The sequence below is a fragment of the Sarcophilus harrisii genome, chromosome 6 (assembly GCF_902635505.1).
Source record: "Sarcophilus harrisii chromosome 6, mSarHar1.11, whole genome shotgun sequence".
Classification (NCBI taxonomy): domain Eukaryota; kingdom Metazoa; phylum Chordata; class Mammalia; order Dasyuromorphia; family Dasyuridae; genus Sarcophilus; species Sarcophilus harrisii.
Window position 1 is genome coordinate 172,908,632 of NC_045431.1, and position 12,408 is coordinate 172,921,039.

Sequence of the window (12,408 nt, forward strand, 5' to 3'; positions counted from 1 at the left end):
AGTCAGAAGAGTTGAGTTCAAATATTGCCTTTCCTTCTCACTACCTGCATGACTTTGTGGAAGAGATTTAACTTCCTGGACCTGTAAATTTGTAAATGAGATGATGATGATGATGATGATGATGACGACGACGACGACGACGACAGCTAACATTTATATAGCACTGATATATCAGGCACTGAGTTAAATTCTTTACAGATATTACACTACCTCCCCCCAATTTTTTTAAAAATATATATTGGCACATTTGATCCTCACAACAATCCTGGGAAGTCTGTTTTACAGATAAGAATAAAAGGCAAACTTAAGTCAAGTGACTTTTACATCTAGTAAATTTCTGGGGTCAAGTTTGAATTCAGGCCTTCCTATCTCCAAACCTATTACTCTATCTTCTCTGCCACCAGATTATCCTAATAACTAGAAGTCTTTTGAGGGTCCCTCCAGGCCTAAATCTATAATTCCATCACTTATCACAGTCATTAGAAAGTCTCAAACTTATTCCTAGTAACTTTTGAATGACTGGAATATTTTGGTGTAGGATGATAATGTAGAAGGATCTAAATATCATCGTGTGATCGGAAGCATTTCTCTTGGGAAATCATACTGAATGAGAGAATAAGGCAAAGCACATGTCACTGCAAGATGAGCAGTTGCCAAAGAATAGCTTAAGTGGGTCCTAGAGAAAAGATTGTCACAGATGATGATCTGCTTGCAGAAAACCAAAGCACTGGAGTCATGCACAGCCTCAGGACCTGGCTATTTATTGTAGGCCTTCTAAGATTCATGGCACAGGAAATAAATGGCAGGCTCACTCTGGGTCTCCTGGAACTGAGTCCAAGGCTCTTTCCAAATATATCACTCTTTCTACCTGGAAAATGTAAGCAGTCCTTCCATGTAACACCAGGGATGTTTAGCTTAGAAGGATGCAGGATATGATTTGTCTTCAAGTGTTTTAATGACTCCCAGATTACAAACTCAGAGCTTTAAAGCTGGAAGAGATCTTAGATGTCCCTGAATCCCCTCCTCACTTCTGCCTCAGAGTCCCTTCCTTTCTTCAAAAAACAGCTAAAGTGCCCACTTCCCCATGAAGCTTATCTCTCAAGTTCTGGTGCCCTCACTCATTAATGGCCTTCTTTCTTATTCTTTGCATGTATCTGGCCATTTATCTATGTGTATGTCTATACATATGAATTTACTTTCTTTCTTTCCTCCTTTCCTCCTTGTCCTTCCTTCCCTTCTTACTTTCCTCCCTCCTTCCTTCCCTCTTTCCTTCCTTCCTTTCTTCCTTCCTTCCTTCCTTCCTTCCTTCCTTCCTTCCTTCCTTCTTTCCTCTCTCTCTCTCTCTCTCTCTCTCTCTCTCTCTCTCCCCTCCCTCCTTTCCTTCCTTCCTCCTCCCTCTTTCTCTCTTTCTCCCTCTCCCTCTCTCTCTCTCTCTCTCTCTCTCTCTCTCTCTCTCTGTCTCACCCTCCCTTCTTCTCTCCCTTCTTTCCTTCCTTCTTTTTGTCGCTTCTTAACATTTATTAGCTGTGTGACCCTGGTTAAGTCACAATCCCAATTGCCTCACAAAAACAAACAAACAAACCCTATAATAATAACACTTAAGGAAAAGATTTAGACATACATACATACTCCCCTTCTTGGCCCCCATTTGTTTAGTGTTAAGTGTCTCATGCCACATTTGAACTGAGGTCCTCCTGACTTCAGGGCGGTACGCTATCCACCCTACATCTAGATATCCCACATTTGCTTTCAAAAGAAGTTCCTTGAAGAGAGAAATTGATTCATTTCCTATATTTGTGCCTCTGGCTCATAGCACAGTACCCACACATAGTAATTGCTTTATAAATGCTTATTTAATTGAGCTTTAAAGATTTAAAGCTTCAAGGCCCATTCAAATTCAGTTTAACAAACATATTTCTTAACTGTGATGTGCCTGGTACTTGATACAAAACCAAAAAGGAGTCCACCTTTGCTCTTGGGGAATTACATGTGTGTGTGTGTGTGTGTGTGCCAAATTATACCAAGCAAATTCAAGAAGGAGATATTTATGGCTAAGATCTTTCAGAAGGAAGGGCTTCATGTAGGACTTGATACCTGAGCTACTTGCAGGAAACTAGGAATTACAGGTGTTACAGAACATATCCCATTTTGAATCAACAAATGCTGGTTACACGCAAGTTATTGTGCTGTGCTGGGAATACAAGAACAACAATTAACTAATGGGCCTTTAAGAGGCCCATTACTCAAGGAGTTTACATTCTAATAAACATTCCAGCCATTAGGATCCAGCTGAGCAAAGATGTAGAGATAAGACATGGATGGTTGTACTGGCTGACAGGTAGTTTAAAATGAAGAGTTCAGGAAGTGAGATCATAAGAAAGAGAGTAGATATGTAAATGTCTGCTTGTAGAGGACAAGAAATGTAGGAGCCAGACTATGGAGGACATTAGTACCATTTGTCATTTATCCTTGAGGTAAGTGGGAGCTATTAAAGAATTTTGATCATTTCTCAGATACAACTGTGAGATTTAGGGATTCTACAATGGTCATAATATCTCACATTTCTGTAAAACTTAAAAGATTTATAGATGTGTAGATGTAATTTGTAGATAGTGTATAGATGTTGTTTGTCCTTCATTTTTGAAGAGGACTATGACATCAGGAAGGTGATACCATGGTATCTTGACATGCAAGGAATTGAATTTAAATGAGATAGCACTGTGCAAAGTCACCAGCTTCACTTTGTTCTACAGAGCCATCTGGGTCAAGATATAGATCAGTTCAACTGGAGATATCCCTGGATGCAATGGGAGACCTTGGCCTTTTTAGGCTAAGGTCTTCAGCAGACTTTTAACAGTTTGACTGAGGCAGCACCCCTTCAGTGATTAAAGCTAAGTAAGAAATGAGACAAAGAATGGCTTTTTTTACCTATTCAAAAATACTTTGGAAGGGGAGACCCTCAGAATTTCTAGACAAAATAGGGTCTAAACAGTCACCAAATGCGGTTTGGCCTGAGACTTGTTGTTGGTCAGTCAATGAGAGTCAGAGTGATTTGAGTTTAAGGCATCGTTCTAACTCTTTTATAATCTTTATAACCTTAAGGAAATACTTCCCTTGCTTGCGCCTCAGGTATGGACTCATCTTTGCCTCCTTACACATACTTATCCAAGAGGCAGCATGAGCTAATGACTAGAATGCTGGACTTAGGATCAGGAGACCCTAGTGGGAATCTAGCCTCAAATCCATATATTCTCTGCAGTCACAGTGAACAGAGTGGCAAACCTGGAGTCAGGAAGACTCATCTTCCCAAGCTCAAATTCAACCTCAGATACTTACTAGCTGTGTGATCCTGGACAAGTCACTTCATCCTGTCTGCCTCAATTTCCTCTTCTGTAAACTAAGTTGGAGAAGGAAATAGCAAACTACTCCAGTATCTTTGCCAAGAAAACCCCAAATGGGGTCATGAAAAATCAGATATGACTGAAAAACAATCACCAACAATACAGTCATCATGAACTCTTTAGCCTCAGTTTTTTCATCTGCAAAATGAGAATAACAATTGTGCTACCTACCTCATAGAATTGTTATTAGAAAAATACATTGAAACTTTTTTTAAACTGGGCTTTGTGATTTCACTGGTGTGAGGAAATTCCCATGTGCTGGCTCCTTCCAACAGCACAGATCAGTAACTTATTTGAAACTGAAATCTTATAGAATTATCCTGGGGTAATAGGAGGTTAAATCACCAAGCCATATATCACAGGCAGGTTTTGACCTCAGGTCTTTCAGGCTTCAAGACCAGCCTTCAATCCACATGTCACCTCTCAAAGCTCCATGGAAAGGTGGATTGGTGTAATAATGACCTTCTGACAAGAAGAGGTTGGCTAAAAGATTTGTTTTGTGTTTTTTTTTTACTTTTTTATTTTTGGCTAAAAGATTTGGAGCTGGAAGGGACCCAGCAAGGTTAGGTAACTATCCTGGTAACAACAAGTAGTTGTTACAGGAAGTAGGATTTGAACACAGCATTTTTCCTAAGTCTAGAATCCAGTAGGATGCTACATAAAATAAGATACTGGACTGGTTTGCCATTTCATTCTTCAGCTCATTTTACAAGTGAGGAAATTGAGGCAAATAGTATTAGGTGACTTGGTCCAGACTCACCCGGTTAGTAGATGTTTGAAGCCATATTTGAATTTGAGTCCTCTTGACTCCAGGACTGATACTTAATCCACTGTACCACTTAGCTGGAGATTATTTTGCTCGGTGACATGCCACAAAGCATCCATTCTCCCTCATCTTTGTAAGTGGCTCCATACCCCCAGGAGTGAAGGAAGAGCAGATGTTTGGGGACACAAATGAAGGAGAAGAATTCTTTACTAAGCAACTTGAAACCACTTAAAATATTTGAGAGGGGTGGAATGAAAGTATTGGTTTTGCCAATAGAGCAGAGAACCTTCCTAAAAGGCAACAGCTTTGGCTGCTAACTGCTGTTTTGTTTTTGGTTTTTTTTTGTTTGTTTGTTTGTTTTGTTTTTTCTTTGCCTGCCTCCTCCTGCCTTATCCCATTAAGGCCGCCATGATACCATCCGCCCAGACTCTCAAGATAATGGACTTCTCCTTCAGTGACTTCGAGCTCTCTGATTTGGACACAGCTCTTTGCACAATTCGAATGTTCACTGACCTTAACCTCGTGCAGAATTTCCAGATGAAACACGAGGTAAGAGAAAAAGGGAAGGGAGGGTTTTATTCAACATGAATGATTCAGAGGCTATTTTTGTCCTACATAAAACTGAATTTGTAAAAACAAAGATGATTTGAACAGCATGATGACCTGACTTCACCAGCCCCAATGCTTTGGTACCTCCCCAGAATGTAATCAGATGGTAAACCAGTGCCACCCAATGCCTGTTTGGGGAACTCAGCAAAATGCATGTTCTTAGATCAGATGTAAGTCCACAGAAGACTACCACTCGTAGGGACCTTCTGTAATGGAGCAGTCTGTCCTTTGACCACAGCCTATGTGAATTCTTCCACTCAGCTGCAAATTATTCAGCGGGAATGCTTTAAAACCTCTCTGCAGTTTCAATACTAATAGTAATCCTTCTTAGATTTAACCTCAGTTTCTCTTCTGTGAATAGTACAATGAAAACATTGAACATAAAATCAAAGAACTCTGGACATCATGGCATACATCTGTAGTCCCTGCTCTGGAGGAGGTTGAAGCTGGCAGATTTCCTGATTCTAGGGAGTTCTGAGCTATGACCCAGCCTTCAAATAAATAAATCAGATCAGAGGTTCTGGATTCATATTTCACCTTTGCTGCTTCCCTAGGCCTCAACTGCCTGAATTTCCTCATCTATAAAGTGAGGAAATTGGATCATATGGTCACTGAGATCTCTTCTTGCTCTATATTTATGATCTTAGGAGTTATTTGTTTAAACTTTGAATTTTGTTTTATTTTGGAATAACAAGCATTTATTTTTTCTCCTTCCTGCTCCCTCCCAGAAAAAAAAAACAAAAAAGAAAGAAAACAAAACCTTTGCAACAAATATGTATAGTCAAACAAAACAAATTCCCTCATTGGTAATTTCTAAAAAGGTGCATCCTTATGCTCCCTGAGTCACTCACTTCTGCTAGAAGTAGTAAAATGCTTCATCATTGATCCTCTTCAATCATGGTAGATTATTTGCATTGTATAAGTTTATTAATTTAAATTGTCAATCCAGAACTATTCCTTCAGATTATTCCATACCCACCTATTAATCACTTCCAAAATGCCAGTGGTTTAAACATTTTTAATATTGTCTCATGAGGTTCTAACCTCATCCTACATGATCTAAGCATCTGTAAATTCCATCAATGTGTGCATTCTCTTCTCGAATTCAGGTTGCAACCTTTCCCTGGCTCAGTGGATGGTATTTGTGAGTTGTTATAAACAAAAACTTTGATGCATCACAAGCAGATGATAACCTTCCCATGGTGACACAGTCTATCCCTAGCCCTAGACTCTTGACTTTGCAGTTTGGTAGAATGTTGGCCCCACCCCTCCATGCCCTTCTACAATACCCCAGATATTGTTTGACCAGAACAGAGTAAAAGGGCCTATTGACATACAATAGGTGCTTAATAAATGCTTAGTGACTGGCTATCATCTCTTTCATTCTGTATAACATGCCAATATCTCAGTATCTTATAGGAGAGCCTTTTTTTTATTAGACTCTTCTTCATTATTATTTTTTACTACCTTGAACCACAGCTTTTATCTGTTTTTCCTCTTTCCCTTACTCTAATGTTGTTGTTATTTTAAAGTTAGCCTCATTGCCATCCTCAGCTCACTCCAGCTCTTCTGTCCTTATTCCTCCAGGTCCATGCCATATGTATATTCATCTTCTATTACCTGACCTCTTTCTACCTTCTGACATATATCTTTTTAAAAAATCTGAGCTGCCTGATGGTTGGTTAGCTATATCAGTCTCTCTCTTTTTTAAACACTGCCCCTTTCTTTCCTCCTTATCCAAACCATTACTGGGCCCATCAGAGTTTTTATTCCTCTTCAGCCAACTTTCCCTGAAAAATATTAAATCATTGAATCCTACCTCTTTTTTCTTTGATCCCCTTTGAAATCTACTCTTCTCCCTGGGGCACACAGCCAATGATGGTTGTATTTTGTCCTCTTTATCATGAACTCTGTGTGAAGGCTTTAAACGCCAGTTTCTATTGGATCTGAGAGGCAATGGGATACCTGATTTGTTTAAATTTGAATTTATTGAGTAGGGCACTTGAGTGAAGGATGGATAGGACTGGAGTACAAACAATCATGAAGAATAATTAGGAGTTAGTTAATTGTCCAGATGAGAGGTGATGGGAACCTGCACTAGCATGGTGACAATGTAAGTAGAGAAAAGGTGAAATTTATGAGAAATATTATAGAGATTGAAACAATAAAACTTGAACTACTGATAGGATTTGGGGGGAAGAATGGAGTTAGAAATACAATGAGGTTGGAAAACTCAGATGAATGTAAGGATAATGATGCCTTCACCAGGATCATATTCTGTACGATATTTGACTTTGTGAATGTATGCAAGCTATTTTCAGCAATTATCTCTAATTTCAGCTTAGATCTAAGAGTATTCAACCTAACCAATTTTTACTGTCCTTTATTAAGTATATTAAATTTCTTGGCCTTTGTTAAATATGTTCCCAATCCATCTCCATCCAAGAATCCATCATTCTCATATTTCTCACTATGGTTCAGAAATCAAAATCTTTTCCTTAGATTCCATCCTTTTAGCCTTGTCTACTTCCAAAATCTGCCTTTCTTTTACATTAGTAGTAAAGAAAAAAAAACTTGTAACCCTGAAGACTTTTCCCCTCTCCAATGTTTGCCTGAAATGGCCCTGTAACTCTGCTTTCTAATCTAATGTTCTTCTAAATTTAAACCTGCTGATCCAGGATATCATTCCCCTTGGTTTTTACACATTTTTTCCTTCCTTCTTTTCTCCTTAAGCCACTTCTTACATTCTTTCATAAATGCTTCATTCTGCTTCTGACTCCCAGTTAATCAGCCTCATCTCTTTGATGCTCTGAGTAGCCATGACAACATTCCCTCTTGGTTCCACCTTCCCAAAATAAAACTCCCTTCCCTGGATATCCCTACTCTAAAGGGGTTTTTGTTTGTTTTAATTTGGGTTTTGGTACTTCCAGAGTTTAACACAATGCCTACAGCTAGATGAGAGAACCTAAAGTCAGACTTATTAGCTGTATGACTTTGGCCAAGTCACTTAGCTTCTGTTTGTCTCAGTTTTCTCAACTGTAAAATGGAGATAATAATAACACCTATCTCCTGGAATTGTGAAAATCTCTTTGCCTTCATCCATCATGAATACTTCAAAGCAAAATCACTATTGGTCCATGAAAGTCTTGATGACTTGGATAAAAGCAACTTTGCATGTCTACAGAAAAAGAACTTGTAGCTTCTTTCATATTATAGTTTCACTCATAGTGAAAATATCAACATTGATAATTTTAGTTCCTCCCTTAGTAGATTAACTCATTCATCACTGACTGAGGAGCTCACATCAAGGGCTATAATTCATTGGATCATAGATCTATAGGTTCATGGGACCGAGGCAATCTAGTTTGCTCCCCTTGTTTTTCATACAGATGTGGGAACCCCAAATCTTCCTGATTCTAAGTCATACTACTTTCTCACTATGGGATTCTTAGCACCTGCCAGTTCCCCTGCTCTGCTATCATCATTGTAAAAGCATAAGGGGGCCAGAGAGGACTGAAGATCATTTTGCATTTTTATTTCTTTGGTTGCCATGGCCAAAAATTCTGTCATGGAAAGAAAAAAGAGAAGTCTTATAGACCTTTGGCTTCTAAATGTCATTTTGAGCACTCTCCAATATCACATGTACTTCAAGGTAGTTGCAGATTGCTGTAAATGTTTGAGTCCATAAATCAGTCTCTAGGTCATTGTATTTATTTCCTGTGCTTCTTTCTTTTGGAACAAGAAGTTTCTAGAACATCATACAGTGTGTATGCTCTAGGCTATTTTTTCCTTTTCAAACCCTTCAAACAAAGTTCCCAGCCTCAGCTTAAAGTCCTCTCAAGGAAATATATCTTAACCTTTCTTATCCATAAAGATCTCTTTTCTTCCAGGAATGCTTTCTTCTGGAAAATGGAATTAACAATCTAACACATAAAGTGATATTCAATATAGAGGGATTCTTAGCTTGTGGTGTATGAATTATTTTTTTTAATATTTCGACACATACACTTCAAAATAGATTGCAATCTTACATATTTTATTTCATATACTTAAAAACATTCTGGAAAGTGGTTCATGGACTTCACCAGAATATCCAAGATGTCTGGGACACACAGACACAGACACACACACACAGACACACACACAATGTTAAGAATCTCTGATTGAGGATTTAACCTACTTCACAAACCATCTTCATAGGGTAGGTTTGGAAAGTACTCCCTAAGTCTCCCATTTTTAACCTGCCAATCTTTAAAGGACAAGGGCCAGTGTGGTCTTACTGCTTGTTCTCTCTTTAGCAGAGGTGATGAAATGATTTCAAAGGGGGAATGATGCCAATGGGACCTATTGGGAACTGGGAATCTTGGACCATAAGAAACATCTGGCTTCCCATGCCACAGATAGAGGGAGAGTGGCCCCGTGGGCCTCCTTCTGTCATCATCTTCACTGGGTTGAACATTGTCCAAGGGATAACTTTTTCCCCTGAAACTCTGGAAGGTTTGTCTTTTCACATCCCTCAGTATAGCAGTATGTGTCCTGGGTCTTTGAAGCACCTGACACATAAAAAGGAACATTCTTTATGTCCTCACTTCACAGAGGATATGACATCACATCCATCCAAAGAAACAAACAAGCCTTTGAAGGCACCATTAACAGAATAACCAGCCTTGAGCTCGTTAACTCTGGAAATTTTATGGAGAACACCATGTAAGGATTGAAATAGACCCAAGTTATGAGACTTTGAACAGATTTTATTTTCCATCTTCAAAAATGATTTTTATATAGAGTCTTTGAGAGTTTATTTTGCACAAGAATAAAATCCTTTCATTGTAAACTGGTGATAACTCTGATGGATGTATACAGTACAATGTTTCACAAAAATACTGAGTTTCAGCTTTGGCCAGAGATCATTAGCTCCAATCTCCTTACCATGTGGAAGAAATAGAGTTCAAGAGAAAGAGCAATGAATTTGGAATTAGAGAGCTTTTTCAAGTCTTGGCTCTGCCTCTGTTTACCCATGTGATCTTGGACAAAGCATATTTGCACATCTTAGTTTCCCTTTTTTAAAAACAAATGGAGTTGAACTAGAATATCAGATCCTGACTGTTCTACTGTGTAGCCTTACTTAAGTCACTTATTCTGTCACTGAGTGCCTACCTTGCTCTAAATCTAAAATCCTAGGAAACTAAAGAAAACTAGAGACAGACTTGCAAGTTTACCCAGGGAGTAACAGGACTGCTTTGTCCATGACACCACATCATTGAACCACATCATTAGTAGCAGCCTGAGAGCAAAGAAATATAGACTGAGAGACCTAGAACCCTTGGTGGTGGTGAGAATAATGATTTATGTATCCCTGTCTTATTATTCAGTTTAATGCAATTTTTATAGGGGTAGTAATTATTAGTGTTCTACTTATCTATTAATATATATTCAGTCAATCTAGCCAACTATTACATATTTTATATCTATAATTAAATAGGATAGATTCTTTTTTATAACAAATAGGCCCCAAACTTTAAATTACAAGCCTACATTCAGTAACCTGTTATAAAGTTTACTTGCCTGGACACGAGAATGTTGATCAGACTTAATCTCAATCTTTTGGCCTGTAGGACCACAGCCAATGTGAGAGACTGGCAGGACACTAGATCTCCTACCTCTTATATTTAATCACCATAACCAAACTCAGAATGGATGGGATGTCCCTCAACTTATTTTGTACCTCCAGACTACCCTCTCTTGCCCAACATGAGAATGTGCCCATCTTATGACTACTTAATCAGCAGACCCTTGGCCTGCCCAACCTGTGACTGATGCTGATGCATCATTTCTGGCCCTTCTGGAGTCAAGAGCAAGGTCTATCATTGTCTAACATTGTACTGTAACAAGGTCTAACATTGTACTGTATACATCCATCTGTGTCTCTGATATCAAGCAATATAAAACTAAAGCCCTGGAGACAGGGATATGTCTGATCATGAGGAATATCTGAGGTCACTTCATTAGATGGGGCCATAAACCTTTTAATAAAGTGCTATTGGCTCAGAATTCTGCCTTTGTTTCTATTATCATAGACTGGACAATTTTGAACCCCATAGTGGCAGTAGCATTCTACCTATCATTATCCTCCTGACAACCTCTTTTCCAAACTCTACATATAAACACCTCCCCAGTGGTATCAAATGAATAAGGTGGGTAGACAGAGCTTTGATGGTTTACCCTCTTCTTGGATACTGCTGAGGGCTTCTGAATGTGCTTTTATATTGGGATCTCTTGTACAAGATCACATGGTCACATAATCTCGAAGTAAGTAGGTTTCAGGGAAGGAGAAAAAAGACAGACTCAGAAAGACCCAGAAAGACACAAAAAGACAGTCAGACAGAATGAATCAATAGGAATTCGAATTGTACATGGAACTAAATTATACTGTTTGCTTTCAAGGTTCTTTGCCGGTGGATCCTAAGCATCAAAAAGAATTATCGAAAGAACGTAGCCTACCACAATTGGCGGCATGCCTTTAACACAGCCCAGTGCATGTTTGCTGCATTAAAGTCGGGTAGAATTCAGGTAGGTGCCCACTCCTTTCTTTCATTATTCAAGGTCATACTTCTGCTTTGCTTTTAAAACCAACACTGAAAATATGGATTATTTCATTTAGTTCATTTTATATTCCAAGATTGAAAAGCTCTCAAAGTCATGCCTTAGGAGGATCAGTTGAAGGAACTGCTTAGTTTAGAGAAGACTTGGGGAATGTGATCACCTTCTTCGGGGACTTGAAAGGTTGACATTGGAAGGAGATATTAGACTTGCTCCAAAACAGGGATGTTTTGAGAGAAAAATGTACACTTGATGTCTGGAAAACCCCTTAACAGTTGTTGTTCAGTCATTTAAGTCATGTATGACTCTTCAGGACTCATTTGGAGTTTTCCTAGCAAAGATACTCTAGAAGTTCACTGCCTCCACCTAATTTTATGACAGAGTTAACTGAAACAAACTAAGTGATTTGTTCAGGGTCACCCAGTTAGTAAGTGGCTGAGACTGGATTTGCCCTCAGCTCTTACTGACTCCAAGCAAAGGGCTATAATAGATCCATTGTACCACCTACGTGCCCTAAAAATTAGAGCTCTGAAAAACTGGAATTGGAGATGATGGTCTCCCATTCCATGGACATCTTTAAGCAGATGTTTGTTATCCACATTTGAGTATGTTATAAAAATGATTGTTTTTTACATGCAGGTTGGACTAAGTACCACAGAGATCCCTTCCAAACTTGAGGTGCTGTGATTCTCTTAAGTTCTCATTATTGTTGAAGGAAGAACAAAACAGGAGCATTTAATCTTGTTATAGCTGTCCTTTTGTTCTATAAAGATTATCTTTGTTTCTACATTCTCTGATTTCATCCCTTTCATTTAGGTGTGCTCTTCCAAAGTGCAGATTACAGGCCATTTAAACCTATACATCATGTAAACGAGCTTTCAAAAAGGGGACTTACCTCTTGTAACCTCTTCGTGTATATTCTGCAGTATAGTAATTGACTCTTGTTGCTATTTAGTTGTTTTCAGTCTTGTCTGACTCTTTGTGACTCCATTTGGAGTTTTCTTGGCAGACATACTGAAGTGATTTTCGATT

General features: G+C 38.7%; 1 protein-coding gene across 5 annotated transcripts in view; it reads left to right on the forward strand.

The window, feature by feature from the left end:
• PDE5A (phosphodiesterase 5A) overlaps window positions 1-12,408 on the forward strand; it is a 193,408-nt gene that overhangs the window by 139,337 nt on the left and 41,663 nt on the right. For all 5 annotated transcript variants that reach the window (XM_012551898.3, XM_023505645.2, XM_031942433.1 and 2 more), the window contains exons 12-13: window positions 4,570-4,716; window positions 11,221-11,346. In XM_012551898.3, the coding sequence (XP_012407352.1) occupies window positions 4,570-4,716; window positions 11,221-11,346 (273 nt within the window). The remainder of the gene's footprint in view (window positions 1-4,569; window positions 4,717-11,220; window positions 11,347-12,408) is intronic.